This window comes from Tympanuchus pallidicinctus, unplaced genomic scaffold (assembly GCF_026119805.1).
Source record: "Tympanuchus pallidicinctus isolate F22 unplaced genomic scaffold, pur_lepc_1.0 scaffold18, whole genome shotgun sequence".
NCBI lineage: Eukaryota > Metazoa > Chordata > Aves > Galliformes > Phasianidae > Tympanuchus > Tympanuchus pallidicinctus.
The window spans coordinates 9,056,960-9,073,230 of record NW_026294699.1 but is presented as its reverse complement, the minus strand read 5'-3'; the positions used below and the strand labels follow the sequence as shown (position 1 = coordinate 9,073,230).

The following is a 16,271-nucleotide window of genomic DNA, read 5'->3' as shown; positions in this document are numbered from 1 at the left end:
TATTTGTATTTTTGTACAGTCCGCGAACTCTGGGGTTTGAAGGGTGTGGGTGTAGTGTGGAACATAACTCGGACGAGTGGGAAGCCGTTCCCAGCCGCTTTCCGTTCCATAACGGCGGCGGTTTGTTCAGACGGAAGCGGCTCCGCGCCCTGCGCTTCTTTCTCCCACGTGACGCGCAGAGGCTGCTTCCTGTGTTGGTTGTGCGTTATTCACATGCGCCGGAAATCCAACTCCCGCAGCCGGAAGTCCCGCCCTCGAAACCCGGAAGGGGCCTGCACGCGGGGCACAGGGTGTCATGGCCACGGCGGCGGGCAGCGCGGTGCGCTTCAAGAGCAAGTGAGCGGGGCTGGGGCTGGGCTGGGCTGTGCGGCCGTAACGTTCGCCTCCGGGAGCGGCCGAGCTGCGCTGTCTTCACTTTAACAATCTGTCCATGCGTTTCCCTTTCTTCCTCTCTCAGTTATGCTGTGTCGAGGAAAATCGAGCCGTTCTACAAAGGAGGGCGAGTGCAGGTAGTGGTCGCCTACGGCCGGTGTCTCTAGAAGGGGCTGGGGAGCGCCCTGCTCCCTGCTGGGCCACCCCCACTGCCTACTCTCAGATCTCCATCCTCTATTTTCTAGGTAAGCCAGGATGGGAAGTTCATGTTCTGCCCCTGTGGGACCAAGTTGAACGTGATCGATGTCGAGACGGGAGCTCTGCTGCACAGCCTTGAGCAGGTGAGGGAACACTGAAGCGTTTCCCGCGGCTCTCAGGCCTTGTAACTGATGTGTTTTGAAGCTTTTGGGAGCGGTAATAGAGAGGTCTGAGAACTGCAACCCTGGCTGGTGTTTGCATTGTTCATCACTGTGTGCATGGTGCAGGGTGTGCTTGGGTCAGTAGAAGCTGTGGCAAAGTAAGGCTTGAGAGCTCTCGGAAGCAGTGCACGGATGATTAACTGTGTTTTTATCACTTTTCAAGGACGACCAAGAGGACATCACTTCATTTGTTCTCAGCCCTGATGATGAGGTATGTGTATGGCTGTGTTTGCTGTGTGTTTTTCTTTCCTGGGCCTCCTGATAAGTCCAGTGAAGTCTGAGGAGTGTTCTGCCATGAATGTCCCTGGGGAACTCTATGGAGTCTGTTATCTCTTCTGGGTTCGAGTCAGATGTAGGAATTACTGTTGATTTTTTTTTTTTACTGTAATTAGCTACAAAGATGCATCCAGGGACAGGAATACATTTTACTCTATTCTGTATATATGCAGAAACTCTATTAGTTGATGTTTCATTTAAATCCTGATTTTTTTTCTAGCTGCTTTCCAGCATCCATGCATATGCTGAAGCACTGCAGGTCAGAGCTTCTGGGAGAGGTTTCCTGTTGTTTCTGATGTTTGTCTCTCAGTTTTGAGGAGGTCTTTGTGAACGCTTGTTATGCGTTCGGTGCGTTTCCTAATACGTTTTGGAACAAGTATTAGTCTTGTGAATGAATGTTGAGATACTGAGGTTCAAGGACATCATAGCAATGGATATTTATGTTGTTTGTGTATTGTCACTGATGGAAGTGGCTGATTTTGCTTTCCTTTGCCTTGCTTTTCTATAGATTCTTGTGACAGGGAGCCGAGCGCTGCTGCTGAAGCAGTGGAATTGGCGAGAGAACAAGTGTGTGCGCACGTGGAAGGCAGTGCACATAGCACCAGTGGCTACCATGGTCTTTGACTCTACTTCAACGCTGTTAGCCACAGGTACGATCCTATTTCAGCCTGACTTAATGCAGTGTGAGGTGGTGAGCTCTCTGTTACATACATCATCATAAGAGGCTTTATATATGTGTAAAGTGTCTTATTGAAAGAGTTCTTCCAGTATTCTACAATATTTTTAGTAAAGTGCTGGTAAATATCAGGGATTTATGAGACAGCGTGGCATAGTTAATCTGAATGTGCAGTTAAGGCTCCTTGAAGATGGAAGACAAGCATGAACTCTAATGTGTCAGTTGCACTTGAAGTTTATTTTCTGTGGACAGTCAGATTTTATAAGTGTGAAGTACTCATGAACTTCTCTTGGTGTGGATGGCTGTTCCTGGATTCATTTTTCTTTCTGCTGCCTTTTTTACTCATTAAATTTTACAGCTGTTGCAGTGTTGGACCTCCTTTCTTCATTCTGGCATGCTCTTCTTTTCTAAGGTGGCTGTGACAGCACCATTAAGATCTGGGATATGGTCAAGCAGTATTGCACACACAACCTGAAAGGATCTTCAGGAGTTGTACAGTAAGGATGAGCCCTGTTTTTCAGTCACTTGATGTGATGCCTGCATGCTGGGATTGATGTGAATTGTCAAATTCTTTGTGTGCAAAGCATTTCTATTTATATATTGGTCTAATGCAAAGAAGGTGCCAGGCAGCTTATTCCTACTCCATTCAAGTGTTTCTCCTCTTTAGCCTCGTTGAGTTCCACCCTGATATCTCCCGTCTGCAACTCTTCTCCTCTTCAATGGACTACAAAATCAGGATTTGGGATCTGAATTCCAGCAAGTGTGTGGCTGTGCTGGATGGCCACTTCAGTGCTGTCACCTCCCTGGCATTCACTGCAGATGGAAACACGTTCATTAGGTAAAAAAAAAAAAAAAAATAGAAAAAAGCAGAAGCTTAGCTTTTTCATTAACTCTGGCTCTTGGCAGACATTGGGTGCTTGAGTGAAGTTCGGGTGGGGTAGTTTGTCCTGTGGGGGTAAGAACTGCTAAAGTATTCAGTCTCAGCTTGACAATGCACTGTGGACTTCTTCAGAGAAATGTTGAACCCACAACTCCAAATTTGAGTTCAGAGATTGAATTGAATGTTTTTTAATGCTGATTTATCTTGTAGTTCTGGCCGTGATAAAATCTGCATGGTGTGGAACCTGAAAACCAGAGAAAGTAAACGGACTGTCCCTATCTATGAGGTGAAATTGCATTTCTTTTATTCCTTTGAGATTCTCTGTTGTCTTTGTAGGTTTATGTATATAATGTGTGGGTTCCTACATGTGTGTAAATAAAATGTGGGGTTTTATGTATTGTGATGTGACACTACTCTGTGTGTATTTTCCCAAGGCCTCAAAACTCTGTCTGAAGCTGTTTGTTATCTCTGTACTTGCTTGATGTAGCTGTGCCTGGGCAATTTGTAGAAATGTATGCCACCTATACCTCACTTCTGGAGAAGGAAAGAGAGACAGTTGCTAGAAAACTTTCTTCTTGCTTTGTGTCTGCCAGCCTTTCCTAGGCACCTGTGTAGTGTAGTCTGGGGCACTGAAGCATGGTTTGTGTGCTTTTGGCACTAATGAGCTGTTAACACAGCTGCTTGCTGCAATAGGACTCTAACCCTTTGTGCTAAGCTGCTGTTTGGCCAACTCCTTTGTAGAGCGTGGAAGCCGCCATCTTGCTGCCTGAACGAGGAGATTTCTCTCAGCTGGGTGTGAAGAAACAAGGGCTGCATTTTCTCACGGCTGGCAGCAAAGGTGAGCATCCTGTCATGTTGCTGCTGGAGTTGGACGCTAAGGAAGAACTGTGCTTAAGGTGCTACATTGCTGTTGTTCCTGGGATACGTGGTTTGTGTGGCAGGAGTGTTGGGCTGAACTCTTGGGGGATGGAGAGCAAAGCCTTCTCCTGATTTCCTTCAGTGATAGCAGATGAGGAAGAATTATCAGGCCTTAAGGCTGTGTGGCTTTTACTTGTACACAGTGCCAAGGTTTGTTTTATATTCCTTGTACAATCACTGTCTACAACAGTGGCTCTGACATAATCTATATTATTTGCTAGGGGTCCTGAAAATCTGGGAAGTTGCTACAGCTGCTTGTGTGTACACCCAGCCTGTGCCCTTTGAGCCTGTGGAGTCAGAGGAGGAGGCCAGTGAGCACAGCCTGACCCACTGCATGCTTGTGCCTGAGAGAAATGAGATAGTTACAGTGTCTGTGGAGCACAACATTGTTTTATATGATGCTCAAACTCTTCAGCTCAGAAAGCAGGTAACAATCCTCATCCTTTCTTTTCCTTTTGTCAGTATTTTAGGCTCAGCTTTGCTTCTAGTGAAAAGTCTGTTCTTGAAATAACAAGCTTTGTTGTTGAAAGTTTGTTCCTGAACTGTTCCTTGGTTACAAGCCAGGAAGCCAGATCCACTGTTGGAGTTGGAGGGATATTGCACAAATAATACCGAATGGAAAGCAGAACAGCCTCAGACAAAAATCCCTTCTGTATTCCAGCTTATGTCTAATAAGATCAGAATTAAGTGAAAGAAAATGGGAATGCAGCCTCCCTGAGAATGGTGCCATTTGGTGCTTCACTCTGTTTGACTTTTTCTGTTCTGCCATCCTCAGCTTGCAGGTTACAACGATGAGGTTCTGGATGTGAAGTTCCTCGGGCCTGGTGATTCTCACATTGTTGTGGCTACCAACAGCCCTCAACTGAAAGTGTTTGAACTGTCAACATCACACTGCCAGATCCTCTATGGCCACTCAGGTGTGTGTGTGTGCGAGTGTGAGTGTGTGTGGTCAGCTCTGATGGAGATGGGTGGAAGATGTGGAAGTAGTTCTTTATCCCGTTTTTCTCACAACTTTTATGTGGGGACTGGAGTCACTGGGCTCTGTCTGGAGTAGCATCACAACTGATTTTGGTGGTTTGGTTGGTTTTTTGGGGGATTTTGTGGGGTATTTTTCTGTACACTTCTGACTTTGCAAATGCTGCTTTATCTTTATCCAGGTCTGTCAGTTCAGTCTTTCTCACTAACTGAAATCAGTTTAGTTTGGAGTTGAGGGTGTAGGTATGGGAGTGCTTGCTCTGATTGCTGTTTTGTGACTGCAGTGACAGACCTGCACCAATGCCATATGCCACCTGTCACTTCATAAGGAGTGCAGATATGTTCCTGAGTCTCACAAACCCAGCCCTAATCACTGAGCTGTGGACTTCATACTAACTGATACATTTCTGTTGTCTGATTTCAGTATTCCTTTGCATCCAGCTGTTTTTTCTTCCTCTGTTTAGAAACGATTCTTGCTTTGGATGTCTTCAGGAAAGGCCTGATGTTTGTAAGCTGTGCTAAGGTGCGTAGGCATTCTTCATTGAATGAAGCTGTTCATTGCTATTGATCTTTGTGGATAGAGTTGTTATATTCCAGTATGGCAGAAAGGGCTTTTGTTAAGATGGCAGTTATGACTGCTACATCCCTAAAATACAAGAGTCTTCCATTGTGCCTTTTAAATGTTGTTCCCTTGCTCTGATGAAAGCAGGCAAAGATACAGGCTTAAAAGCCACTGAATAGCCAGGCTTACAGATGTAGTAAATGCGTGGAAGTCTGATCACTGTCTGTCCTTTGCCATTACAGGACAAAAGCATTCGAGTGTGGCGGATGAATAAAGATGGCAGGGTGGTCTGTGTGGCCCAAGGGTTGGGTCATGCTCATGGGGTAGGCGCTGTCTCTTGCTCAAGGTAATAAAAGTCAAACAAAGTTTTACCTTTGCAGGCATGAGTCATGGCTGCTGCACTGGTCCTCAGTGAATGTTTTGGTGAATGTCTGCTTCTGAATAACATTGTTTGTCGTGTTTGAATCCAGCTTGTCAGGGTGCTCTGAATTGAAGGCAGAATGTTTGTGGTTTTCTTTCTTGAATGCACATTTGTCTAAAAGCTGTGAAGCTTGCATTTCTTTGTCAGTCTACCCTCTGTTTGGCTTAAAGAGCAGCAGCTGCTTAATTTGCCAGATAATCTTCAAGTAATTTGGAGAGACTGACTGGAGAATGGAGTGTTCCTATGAAGGTGCTTGCTTAAATTGCGTATCTGTTTATCAGCTCTTCTACTTTGTGCTGCCTAGCAGTCTGGAGGCCTAGCTTGTTCAAAAGTTGCCACACACCTTAGTGTGCAAATGAAGAAAGTTAGCAGTGTTTTGGCTAACGGCTGAATGGATGGAGGTTATCCCAGGGGCTTAAGTAAGAAAGACAACTTTCAAAAGCACTCATGCTCTGTTTAATGTCACAGCAGAGTGACTGTGTGGATTCCAATTGAGGACAAGGCCTTTTCTCAGTGCGGTGAAAACCACTGTTCTGCTTTCTTATGCTTGGCGTGATTTTTTTTCTCTCTTCTTTCAGGTTGAAAGAAAGCTTTATAGTGACCAGCAGCCAGGACTGCACAATAAAAGTGTGGAATATCCCAGAGTCTCTCACTTCCAAAGCAAAAGCAGCATTGATCTCCAGTCCAGAAACCCTTCATGCACAAGTGACTGAGAGAGGTCATGACAAGGTGAAGTTCCACCTGATGCGAGAGCATATTTTTAGCACTTAAGTGCTCTCCTGTTTTATACCCTGCAATTCCTGGCTCTCTGACAGCAAAAGCAGACTTAAACTGCTTTGCTCTCTGTTTCTTTGACTTTTGCAGGACATAAACAGCGTGGCAGTTTCTCCAAACGACAAGCTCATTGCCACGGGCTCACAGGACCGGCTGGCCAAGCTGTGGTCCTGTTCTGATTGCTCTTTGCTGGGTGTCTTCACTGGACATAAGCGTGGAATCTGGTGTGTGCAGTTCTCTCCAGTGGATCAGATTTTGGCCACCTCTTCAGCAGATGGAACCCTAAAGCTTTGGGGTCTTCAGGACTTCAGTTGTTTGAAGGTAATGACAGCTCAGATTGCTCCTTGCTCTAGGCAACTCTCACATGCTACACAGATTGATTTATTTTATACATATATATACTTTTTTTTTAATATACCTATCTGGGCTTTGGTATTATTGGGCATTATTCCCTTGAAAGAGGATCTTCTTTGAAAACCTGGCAACAGCTGTAATACTTTGAAGCTGCTTTCTTGTTTTCCAGACCTTTGAAGGTCATGATGCCTCTGTACTGAAAATCATTTTTGTAAGCCGAGGAACACAGCTGCTCAGTGGGTAAGTGCCTACACAAGAAGCCAGAATTATTCAGAAAACATAGGTGGTATGAGCAGCAAGATTGTGCAGTGGATTTAGTTTTAGAGAGACTGATAGGAGAGTGCCATCTTTATGTCATGTGGCAGAGATGTGTCTTGTTTTCCTCTCCAGTTACACTATGTTTCCAGTTAGCTCCACTGATGTTGCTGGGTTAATGACAAACACCACAGGGCAGAGCTCAGGATGCATTTCACCTTACTGCTTTTGGTGATGCAAGAGCAGCCAGGGCTAAACTCTTACTGTTAGCTGCAGAAGGCTTGTTCTCCAGCTAGAAGCAGGAAAGAATGCAGTTTATCTCCTGAATTGCCCTTTCTTACAGAAAGGCTGAAATGTAACAGACCTGAAATGCCAGGAGAGCATATGAAGAAGTGTAGGTAGTAGGGCATTCCAAGATGGCATCCCCTGGGGTGATGAACTACCAGGAACAAGTTGAAATTCTTTAGATCTCTCAAGATGTTTGGTTAATTCTGCTCATATTTGGTAGGTGCTGGAATGAGTTTATTCAGTATTTTGGGTGGGGTAGAGCAAGAATGGTCTATCCAGTGATTTCCTGAGATTGTGTTTTTGTTTTGTTTTGTTTCTTCTTCCAAAAGTGGTTCTGATGGTCTCTTAAAACTCTGGACAATTAAAACGAATGAGTGTGTAAAAACATTAGATGGCCATGAAGATAAAATCTGGGGTCTTCACTCTAACAAGCAAGATGACATGGTTGTGACAGCATCCAGCGACTCCTCCATCACACTGTGGAAGGTACAGTGCAGGGTCTTCGTGTCTCTTTTCTGGGTTACTGATCAGAATGCATTTGCAGCGTTCAGTATCTCAGTGATTTTTTCCTCACTGTTCCAGCATGATACATGTTGTCCTCATTTTATGCACCTTGCAATTATGTCAGTAAGACATATCTTGGATATTTTTTATTTTGTCTGGTTTGGGGTTTTTTGACCGCATTGAATTTTTCCAGTTGATGCCTTAAAAGGAACAGGAGTTGATCTTTAAGTGCCTTCCCAGCACTGGTCTTCTAGAGAGAGCTTGGAGGGAATTGAGTTGTTGGATTTAACATGTAAACGACTTGACCTGGAGATCTTGCTGCAGAAAATGATTTTCTCATCACTCAGTGTCTCTTTCACCTGAATTAAAACAGGTATGACAAAGTTATATTCTGGTTTTATAGGATGTCACTGAAATTGAACAGGAGGAGGCACAAGCTAAACGGGAGGAGCAGATTATGAAGTAAGTTGATTGTGGGTAGTAGTGGGCCATGAAAGGTGCCTTATGTCTGGTTAAAATCTCCACACTTAGAGCCATTGAACTCCCCCTGATTTGAAGGCTGTCCTGTAGAGGTTTAGATGCTGCCATGGCACCAGAGGCTTTTCTGCTTCATAGAAGTTTAATTGCTGCAAATGCTTGCTATAATATTGTCAGCTTGATAATGGATTGGTGCTCCTAAGATAAAGCATGTCAAACCCCTGAAACCTGCTTTCATTTTGTCCCACTTCAGCCAGCATTGAGTAATTCAAGAATCCCTTGAACATGCCTAGGGTGTAATTACCTCCACAGTGAGGGCACTGAACCATTCAGTGGCATGCACTGTTCACTTCATGGCATTGAACCTCTGCACACCATTACTGCCAAATCAGCTACTTTCTGTACTGAATGCCAAATACTTGTCTCATACTCCTGACTGCTTTGTTTTCCAGAGAACAAGAGCTTTCTAACCTGCTTCATGAGAAAAGGTTCCTCAAAGCATTAGGTTTGGCAATCTCTCTGGATCGTCCGCACACGGTGTTGATGGTCGTTAAGGGTGAGTTCACTCTGTACTCTGAAGGTTTTTTTTCTGCCCGCTCTGCTTTTCATCTCTTCCAGATAGATGCTGACTGAAGTCAGACACAGGCTGTAGTTTGAAGGTTTTAATAAACTAAAGTTAAAGTAAATTATTAAAGTCAAATTATCTGAAAGCCTCTATTTTACCCTTTTCCAATAACTGCTAAAGGTTTGGAACTGTCACAAGGGATGGTATTTTTTACAGAATCTGCAGTGTAGGAGGGAGGCATGGGTCTTGTTCTTGAAATATATATATATATATTTTAATTTCCCTAATCCTTAATTTCTTCTTTTTAGCCATCCTCAAGGAGAAAGATGGGCGAAAGCACCTGGAAGAGAACATTGCTCGGTTGCGGAAGGATCAGAAAGGTTTGTTACTGCGTGGTTTCAGAGCTAAAGCCTTTCAGATTTGGGGCTTATTTTCTGAAGTGAAATTAAAGCTGATCTCTGAGACAAGAGAAATGTTTTTTTTTGCCCAACCAATGTGCACAGATGTCTTTCTTCCCTAGAGGCGGTGTTAACGTTCTTGGTGACATGGAATACGAACTCTCGAAACTGCCATGAGGCTCAAGCTGTCATTGAAACCCTCCTGAAGCATGAAGCACCAGACAACCTCCTGCAGTACTCGGGCATTAAATCTGCTGTGGAGTCCCTGCTGCCTTACACCGGTGAGCGGTGCTGCAGAAACAGTTGGGCAGTGGGCAGGTTAACCCAGCCCAGAGCTGTTGGGAGGTGCCTGCAATGATGTGCTGTGGAAATTGATTGTATCCAATCTCAGCTGCCTTCTGCTTATGTGAGATCTGAACTCTCTTCCTGTTTTGTGCTCTGTGTGCACAGAAAGGTTGTGGATCTTCCAACCCTGGAAGGATTCAGGGCCAGGTTGGATGGGGCTTTGAGCAGTTTGGTCTAGGGGAAGGTGTCCCTGCCTGTGGCAGTGCTGTTGGAAGTAGATGAGCTCTGAAGTCCCTTCCAGCTCACACCATTCTAAGATCCTGGTGTTGTGTGATGTAATGCCTTGTGGCCTCTCTTTGTTGTCTTGGACTGAGAGTTTTTCCACAGTTTGTGCCTCTGTGAGGTCTCCTCTCATGTTGTGAAGGCTCCATCTGCTCTCTTCTAAACAGAAGAGAGGTTTTCTGTACCCATTTCTGGTAGACTTCTCCCCTTGTGATACCAACCATCAGTTTTCTTTCTTTGCAGAGCGCCACTTTCAGAGGCTGAGCCGCTTGCTGCAGGCCTCCATGTTCGTTGACTTCATGTGGCAAAACATGAAGCTGGCTGACGTGTCACATCAGGAGGATGTGATTTTGTGACTCTTCCCTTACCAGCTGCTGCCTCCTGACAGGACCCCGAACTGCTTTCCCACCACACAGCACCTGGAATACTTTGTATTTTATAATATCTTTTTTTAATTAAATTGAATTTCTAAAACAAGACCATTGTTTGGTCTCCTTGGGATTTAATGAAAGGAAGGATTTGTTCCTTTGGGCAAGTTGTGCCTTCCCTTTGTATTTTCACAGCCTGGATTTTGAGGCCTGGGCAATAGGAGTGCTCAGTTCAAAGGAAAGGCAGAATCTGGCTGTGAGTGAGCTGTCTTTACAGTGATTGTAAAGGCTTGGAGTTGGGAGATACAACTGGCCACACTGTGTATCCTGGTTTAGCTAGGAGGTGTGCATAGATCAGTGTTGTCTGAGCACTGAATATTCTGTGTACCTGGGCAAAATGTAGGCTGGGCCAAGGCAGGTCTGTCAGCTTTCCTGCCCCAAATGCAGCACTTGACAGGCACATGGGTGTGATTTTAATTCTCCAACAAGCAAGTCTTTGGAGTACAAAAACTACATAAAATATCCTTTTAGATATTTTTATGTGTTTTATTTCAGAGACAAGTGTATAAAACTTAGAACAATACAAACACCTTGCAAGCTGGCTAAACTGCCTGATTAAAAAAAAAAAAAACACACAGACATAATGGAAGGCTAACTAAAATTAAAGGCAGCAATCTATATGAATCTATCACTTTTCTAACTCAGTTTTAGCAGATGAATTTAGTATAGGAAGTACTGTAAATTTCAGTTGCTATCAAACCCCCTCTTTAAGTTTTGCTCATCACTGGGAGCTCTGGCTCACACTACCCAGCCAGCAAACAAGCTGTACTACAGCCCTTTTTATCCCTATGCCTGCAGAATGCCATTAAGGCAAGGTAAGAGATGAAATTCCTAGGTACTACCAATGTGTTTTGTCCTCAGCCATTCAGAGTCCAGCCAATTCACGCATGCTTTTGCCTGGTCAGTTTTCTGCTACCTGAGTTCATCTAGCCTTAAAGTAAAAAATTAAATAGAACTTAGATCTATTCCAGGGATTCAGGTAAATGCTGTTCACGTGCCTGTAGCTATGGGTTTCACTTCTCTGTTCTCCAGCACTGTCAGGTAGCCACAGTGTGAGGATTTGTGCAAGAAAATTGAGGCGTTTTGATAAATGGTGGTGTGGAATAAGTATGTGTCTAAGGAAGGGTACTGAGCCCTAAGTGACCTATGTTAAACAGAAGCTGCTGGATCCTATTGCAGCTCTGCTAGTAACAGTGTGTGCCCTGGTTAAAGCTCCCTGGCCATGGCGTGCATGCTACAGCATTAACCCAGCAAAACCACGTCTGCAAACTCTGAAAGCAGCAGTCCTTGCAGTGTGAGGCATGGGGCCCTAGTGAGCACTGGGCAGGGGATGAAGGGGTGGGCAGGCAGCTGACTGCTGCAGGGCACGCTTGGTGACTGTGCTGCATCTCTGGAGGATCTCGTGGGCCGAGGGACGCGTGGGCACCTTGGGGGCACCTGTGGGCACCTCTGAGTCAGCGAGGGAGTTTAGGTCAGCAGCAGATGGCTCCACAAAGCCTGAGTCGTTCCTGTCCTTATGGGTGAGGCGTGGAGATTTGCTGCTGTGTGTGGCTGAGGTGTGTCCAAGGACCGGGCTCGCTGCCTGCTCCACTGCAGGCAGAGACCTGGACAAGTCCGGCTTCCAGCTCAGCACACTGCTGGGTTCACTGCCCGAGCTGAGCGAGGAGCTATCAGACTCCAGATCTGGAGTGGAGATGACCCTGGGCAGAGATTGTGATCTGTTCCTCAAGGAGCTCACATCTTCGTCACTGCCGTCCCCTGAGGTGCAATCCCTTGCTGTGCTGTCTCGCAGGGGCTGGGGAGCCGGAAAGGAGGAGCAGAGGTTGGGTGTGGAGATGTGGAGCCCACTGCCCATGATAGTCTGCAGCCTGTGGTGGGGGTTCTTGTAGGCCTGGAGGCACATGGAGGGCATGTAGCCTGTGCGCCCGTTGTAACTGAGGAGGAAAGGGGAAAAGAAACACTGAACTGAAGGACTCTTCCAGCTTTGACAAAAGGTGGGGGAGCACACAAGGCTTGTGTGCACACAGGGCATCAGGAAGAGGAAAGTATTCATCTCAAACCAGCTTTGGAGAAGTCTCCTTACCGGATGAGCCACCAGCCATTGTCGGATCTCCTGACCACCTCCACCACCACACCTTTGTTCAGAGAGAGCTCGTCTGCTTTCTGCGACTCATAGGCCCGCATGACAAAGTACAGGCTGCCTGGGGGCAGAAGGGAAGTCTTACAGAGGGAAAGTTGGGCAAGAGCTCTGCCAACCTCCTCAGAACCCATTCTGTGAAGGATGAGCAAGGTGTGACCTTGAAACCAGAGTTGATGCCTTGACACAGAAGCATACTCACCCTCCTCATCTGAATTCCTGATGTTCTGGATATCCTTGTGAACACTGATCTGTTCCAGGTACGAGGCTGGGAACCAGGCTATCTGCTTGTCTGCATTTTCCACAAGCCACCACCCTGCAGCAAAGAGTAGAACAAAATTTGTAAAGCCAGCAGAAAGCAGAGAGATGATCAATAACACCTCAGTGTAGGGGCACAGGCAGGAACCATAGGCAGATGTTCCATGGACCAGCTCAGTGCTGGCACTTTGGCAGAGCTCTATCTAGACCAGAGTGCAGCATGCAGATGTGTTGGGCTCTGCAAAGCACGAAAAGCTTTCTGCTGGGAATAATGTCCTAGGTCTCAGCTCAGACCCATGCATCCCTCGATTAGAAAAGAACAGACCACTTGTTTCCTCCTTTTTAAATCCAGGTAAACACCCTACGTGTACCAACGTCACCCATGTGCTTGATGTTACAGCCTTAATGATTGCCAAGCCTTAAATCAATCTAGAAATCTTGCAGCATGCATCCCTGAAATGGAAGGATCTGAATCAAACCTACCAGTCATGTCCTTCAGTAACACTTCAACAATTTCCTTCTTAGCGACGCTGAAAGTCTTGTTCTTTGTGTCTTTGGTTTCAAAGGTTTCAATGCATCGGTAGCTCTGAGACACCTGAGGGTACGTAATGGAAAGCTGCTGCTGCTGCTGCTGCTGCACCTCTTTCTTCTTTTCCCCTCCAATTTCTGATGGCATGATTACAACACTGAAAAGCAAAGTTTGATGTTGGTTTACTGAAAGCTCCCATAGAAGGCTGTCGAGTAGTAATTTCAGTAAAATCATGGTTATTCTGTAGACTAAGAGCAGCTTAGATATCAAAACAGAAGAAAATTCGGGTAGAACATCTCTGCTCTTCTGCTCCAAAATGTAACTGGTATTTCTCTGTAACATTTTTACGAAGAGATACACAAACAAAAAATACAATAGGATAATAGGATTTCACACCTGTCTTCAGGAAAGCAGGGATCGAGGTCTTGAGTTTGTGCCTTGAAAAACTGAATCACATCTTCACCCTGGGAGATTTTAGCATCCACTTTCAGCAGTTCCTGCGAGTAAGTTTCCAGCAATTTCAGTCGCTCCAGAGACCTGCTTATCTTCCCGCTCTTCCTCTGTTTCCCATTTATATCTTCAAAATAACAAAAGCAAAGTTGATCCAAGGCAGTAGCAGACCTGGATCAGAGCAGCTGTGCCTGAGCACAGCACTGCCCTGCTTATTGCACCCCCACCCAAAGCATATGCAGCTGCCTCTGCCTCCTTGTTTTAAATAGCTCCTGATAACATTTCTGCCTATCTAAAATTTGTTGTAGTTCATCTGTAAATGTTACTAAGAGACAGAAGCCAATAAAAGTGTAATACTCATCTACCAAGTGCATTTATACCCAAAACCAGGTGTTTCTACGCTATTTAAGTCAGTGGCGGCTAGTGACTAAGGTCTGTGTCATCCACAACAGCTGTTCCCAATGGCTGTGTCATGTCTGCTGATCCCTCAGTGAGTTTTCCTCCCTACCTTTAAACCTGGGTATGATCCGGTCATATCTCCTGAGCGATCCACTCTCAATGGGGAATTTTCTCTTCAGTTCTTTCTAAAAGTGAGACAAAGCAGTGAGTGGGGATGCTGATCTCCTTCCTCCTTCCCCAGGATGTGGATGTTACTTCAGGGAGATATTCACTTACATGGAATCTCTTAAATTCTTCCAGTGTCCGGTAGATGAGAATGTTGTTTTGATCTGACCAGGACACAAACATCATATACTTCTGGGAAAATAGAAGAGAAAAAGAATGCATCCTTATCATGATGTTCAATACTGGATGTTTTCAGGCAATGAGCATTTGACGGGATCTGTGATTTAGTTTTTGGTTTGGGCTGCCAGACTGTCATGTAAGAGATGAAATTAAAAACTAAACCTACCAAGATATTTCCTTAATTTTAGGGTCCCAAATGAGCATTAAAAGCAGAAAGAAAGTCTGAAACAGCGAAGAGGAAAACAGCAGAATCTCAGATAACCACTTTCTTATGAGCTGGACAATTATGAACAAGTCTAAGGGACCCATGTCCTAAATAATAACACTTTAATAACACTGAAGGTTAATGAGCATGCATACTCCTGAAATAACTAAAAATAGATAACATTTAAGGAAAAAAAAAAACCATATCAGGTTAAAATACCTTTTGCTTTCTGCATTGCATCAAGCCTACAGCCTTCACATCCACTGGGAACCGGCTCATCTTCCCTCACTGCCTGTCCTGCAGCTGGAGGCTGAGCAGGGCACGGCCTCCTGCAGTTTAAATACTGTGGGCTGGAGGGAGGGCACCGGCTCTTTGGGCCACACTCCTTCACTGCTTCCTCCTCCGCCCAGCAGCTTGAGGAAAAACTCTGTCATTTTGCAATTATCGCATGCCTTTTTTCTGCCCCCCTGTCTTTAATGTGCAAATAATGAGCACAGGTGGTGGGGCATAGTTCAGGGAGCTGGAGAAAAGCGCTTTATCTTATCGCATGCTTTAGAGAATGGTGCCTGTAAATGGACCTCCCTGCTGCCAGGAAGGTTTGTCATCGCTAGGTACATCATTTCTGGGTTTCTATCATCCTTGGGTTTCTGTTGTCACTGGGTTCATCACCCCCTGGCGTTAGCAGAGCTCTCTGGGCAGCAGCAGCAGCTGTTCTCAGACAGCGCACTGTGTTTCCTTCAACGGATGCATTTATGGCTCTGCTGCACCAGCGCCCTTATGGGAGCCATCCGTGGCCATAACAGCTTAGGCTGCAATCACAGCAGTCCCCAGAGCTGATAATGAACATGGTTGTAAAGAACGAATCAGACAGGATTCATGTGCCAGCTGCTACAAATCTCTCTTCTTCACGAGTGATTCCTACCTGTTTAGTAAAAGGTGCTCGACTCCAAAAGGAGCCCTGGTAGCCCTATCCACACTCGTATTCAGAAAGAAATGGGAGACACTGATGCTTACACTGCCACAGCAAAGGGTGAACGGGTCCCAGGGGCGTAACTGAAGAAATCCCAAAGATTTTAATGTGTAAACATGCACCTAAAGCACCCTGAGGTCCTGCCTCAGGCCTGGGCATCCACCTGCACTCAATGCGATAGACAGGGAGGTGGAGAACAACTCCCAGGAGAGCCCCAGGCCTATGGGTCAGCAATGGCAGCCAGCACTGCGCAGCACAGCCCACCTGGTGGGAAAAGCTGAGCGAGGAGATGGATTTGCATTCATTGCAGCAATTGCTCCTCGCTGCCCTCAGGCACTGCCTGGTTGGTAATTACAGCCCTGGAAGGCCGTCCTCTCCCTGACCTGTGGCTGTGGCATGCCTCAGGTTATGGCTTGGTCTAGGGGCATCTGTGTGATCTGGCCGCTTGCCCTGCCCGCTCTCCCTTCTTTGATGAAGCCTGAATTGAATCATTATCTTTATTGGAGCCCAAATGGAGAGGCTCAGCCCTGCCTTCCCTTCCATTTTCTGATTACACTGGGCTTCTTAAATCCCTTAGCAACAGGTGCAGAGTACCTTTCATCTATTAAAAAAAATAAAAGTCACAATCAACTGATACAGAATCCCATTGGGAAGTCAGACAAAATGACTTTGGAGCAGCTAGAAAATACACTAATTAGGGCTTCAGTTTCATGAAAACATGTGAGGCTGCCCCTGCCTGCAGGGTGGCAGCTGCTGGGGACAAAGGAAGTGTGTTGGTGAAGTCTGATCTATTGCTGCGGGACCCCTGGTCTCCTTTGTTAAGGAAAACTTGTACAGCAAGCACTTCAGTCCCATGCACACATCTGGTG

At 45.7% G+C, this 16,271-nt stretch overlaps 2 protein-coding genes across 2 annotated transcripts; one reads left to right on the top strand and one right to left on the bottom strand.

Annotated features, from left to right (window-relative positions):
- The first annotated feature begins 205 nt into the window (after positions 1 to 205).
- TBL3 (transducin beta like 3) lies at positions 206 to 10,158 on the top strand. Its single transcript, XM_052679978.1, has 22 exons — positions 206 to 336; positions 458 to 509; positions 618 to 713; positions 955 to 1,002; positions 1,576 to 1,717; positions 2,156 to 2,240; positions 2,411 to 2,581; positions 2,834 to 2,909; positions 3,365 to 3,461; positions 3,763 to 3,968; positions 4,317 to 4,458; positions 4,981 to 5,039; positions 5,321 to 5,424; positions 6,078 to 6,228; positions 6,364 to 6,594; positions 6,797 to 6,867; positions 7,500 to 7,656; positions 8,078 to 8,136; positions 8,604 to 8,707; positions 9,025 to 9,096; positions 9,237 to 9,395; positions 9,925 to 10,158. Exons 1-22 carry the CDS (start codon positions 296 to 298, stop codon positions 10,035 to 10,037), a joined length of 2,436 nt encoding a protein of 811 aa, XP_052535938.1. The 5' UTR covers positions 206 to 295; the 3' UTR covers positions 10,038 to 10,158.
- A 173-nt stretch (positions 10,159 to 10,331) lies between these two features.
- NOXO1 (NADPH oxidase organizer 1) lies at positions 10,332 to 14,735 on the bottom strand. Its single transcript, XM_052679756.1, has 8 exons — positions 14,652 to 14,735; positions 14,159 to 14,239; positions 13,992 to 14,067; positions 13,430 to 13,610; positions 12,988 to 13,190; positions 12,449 to 12,562; positions 12,193 to 12,310; positions 10,332 to 12,043 (listed from the first exon to the last, which is right to left on the bottom strand). The coding sequence occupies exons 1-8, from the start codon at positions 14,709 to 14,711 to the stop codon at positions 11,419 to 11,421; spliced, it is 1,458 nt and encodes a 485-aa protein (XP_052535716.1). The 5' UTR covers positions 14,712 to 14,735; the 3' UTR covers positions 10,332 to 11,418.
- Positions 14,736 to 16,271: the final 1,536 nt, after the last annotated feature.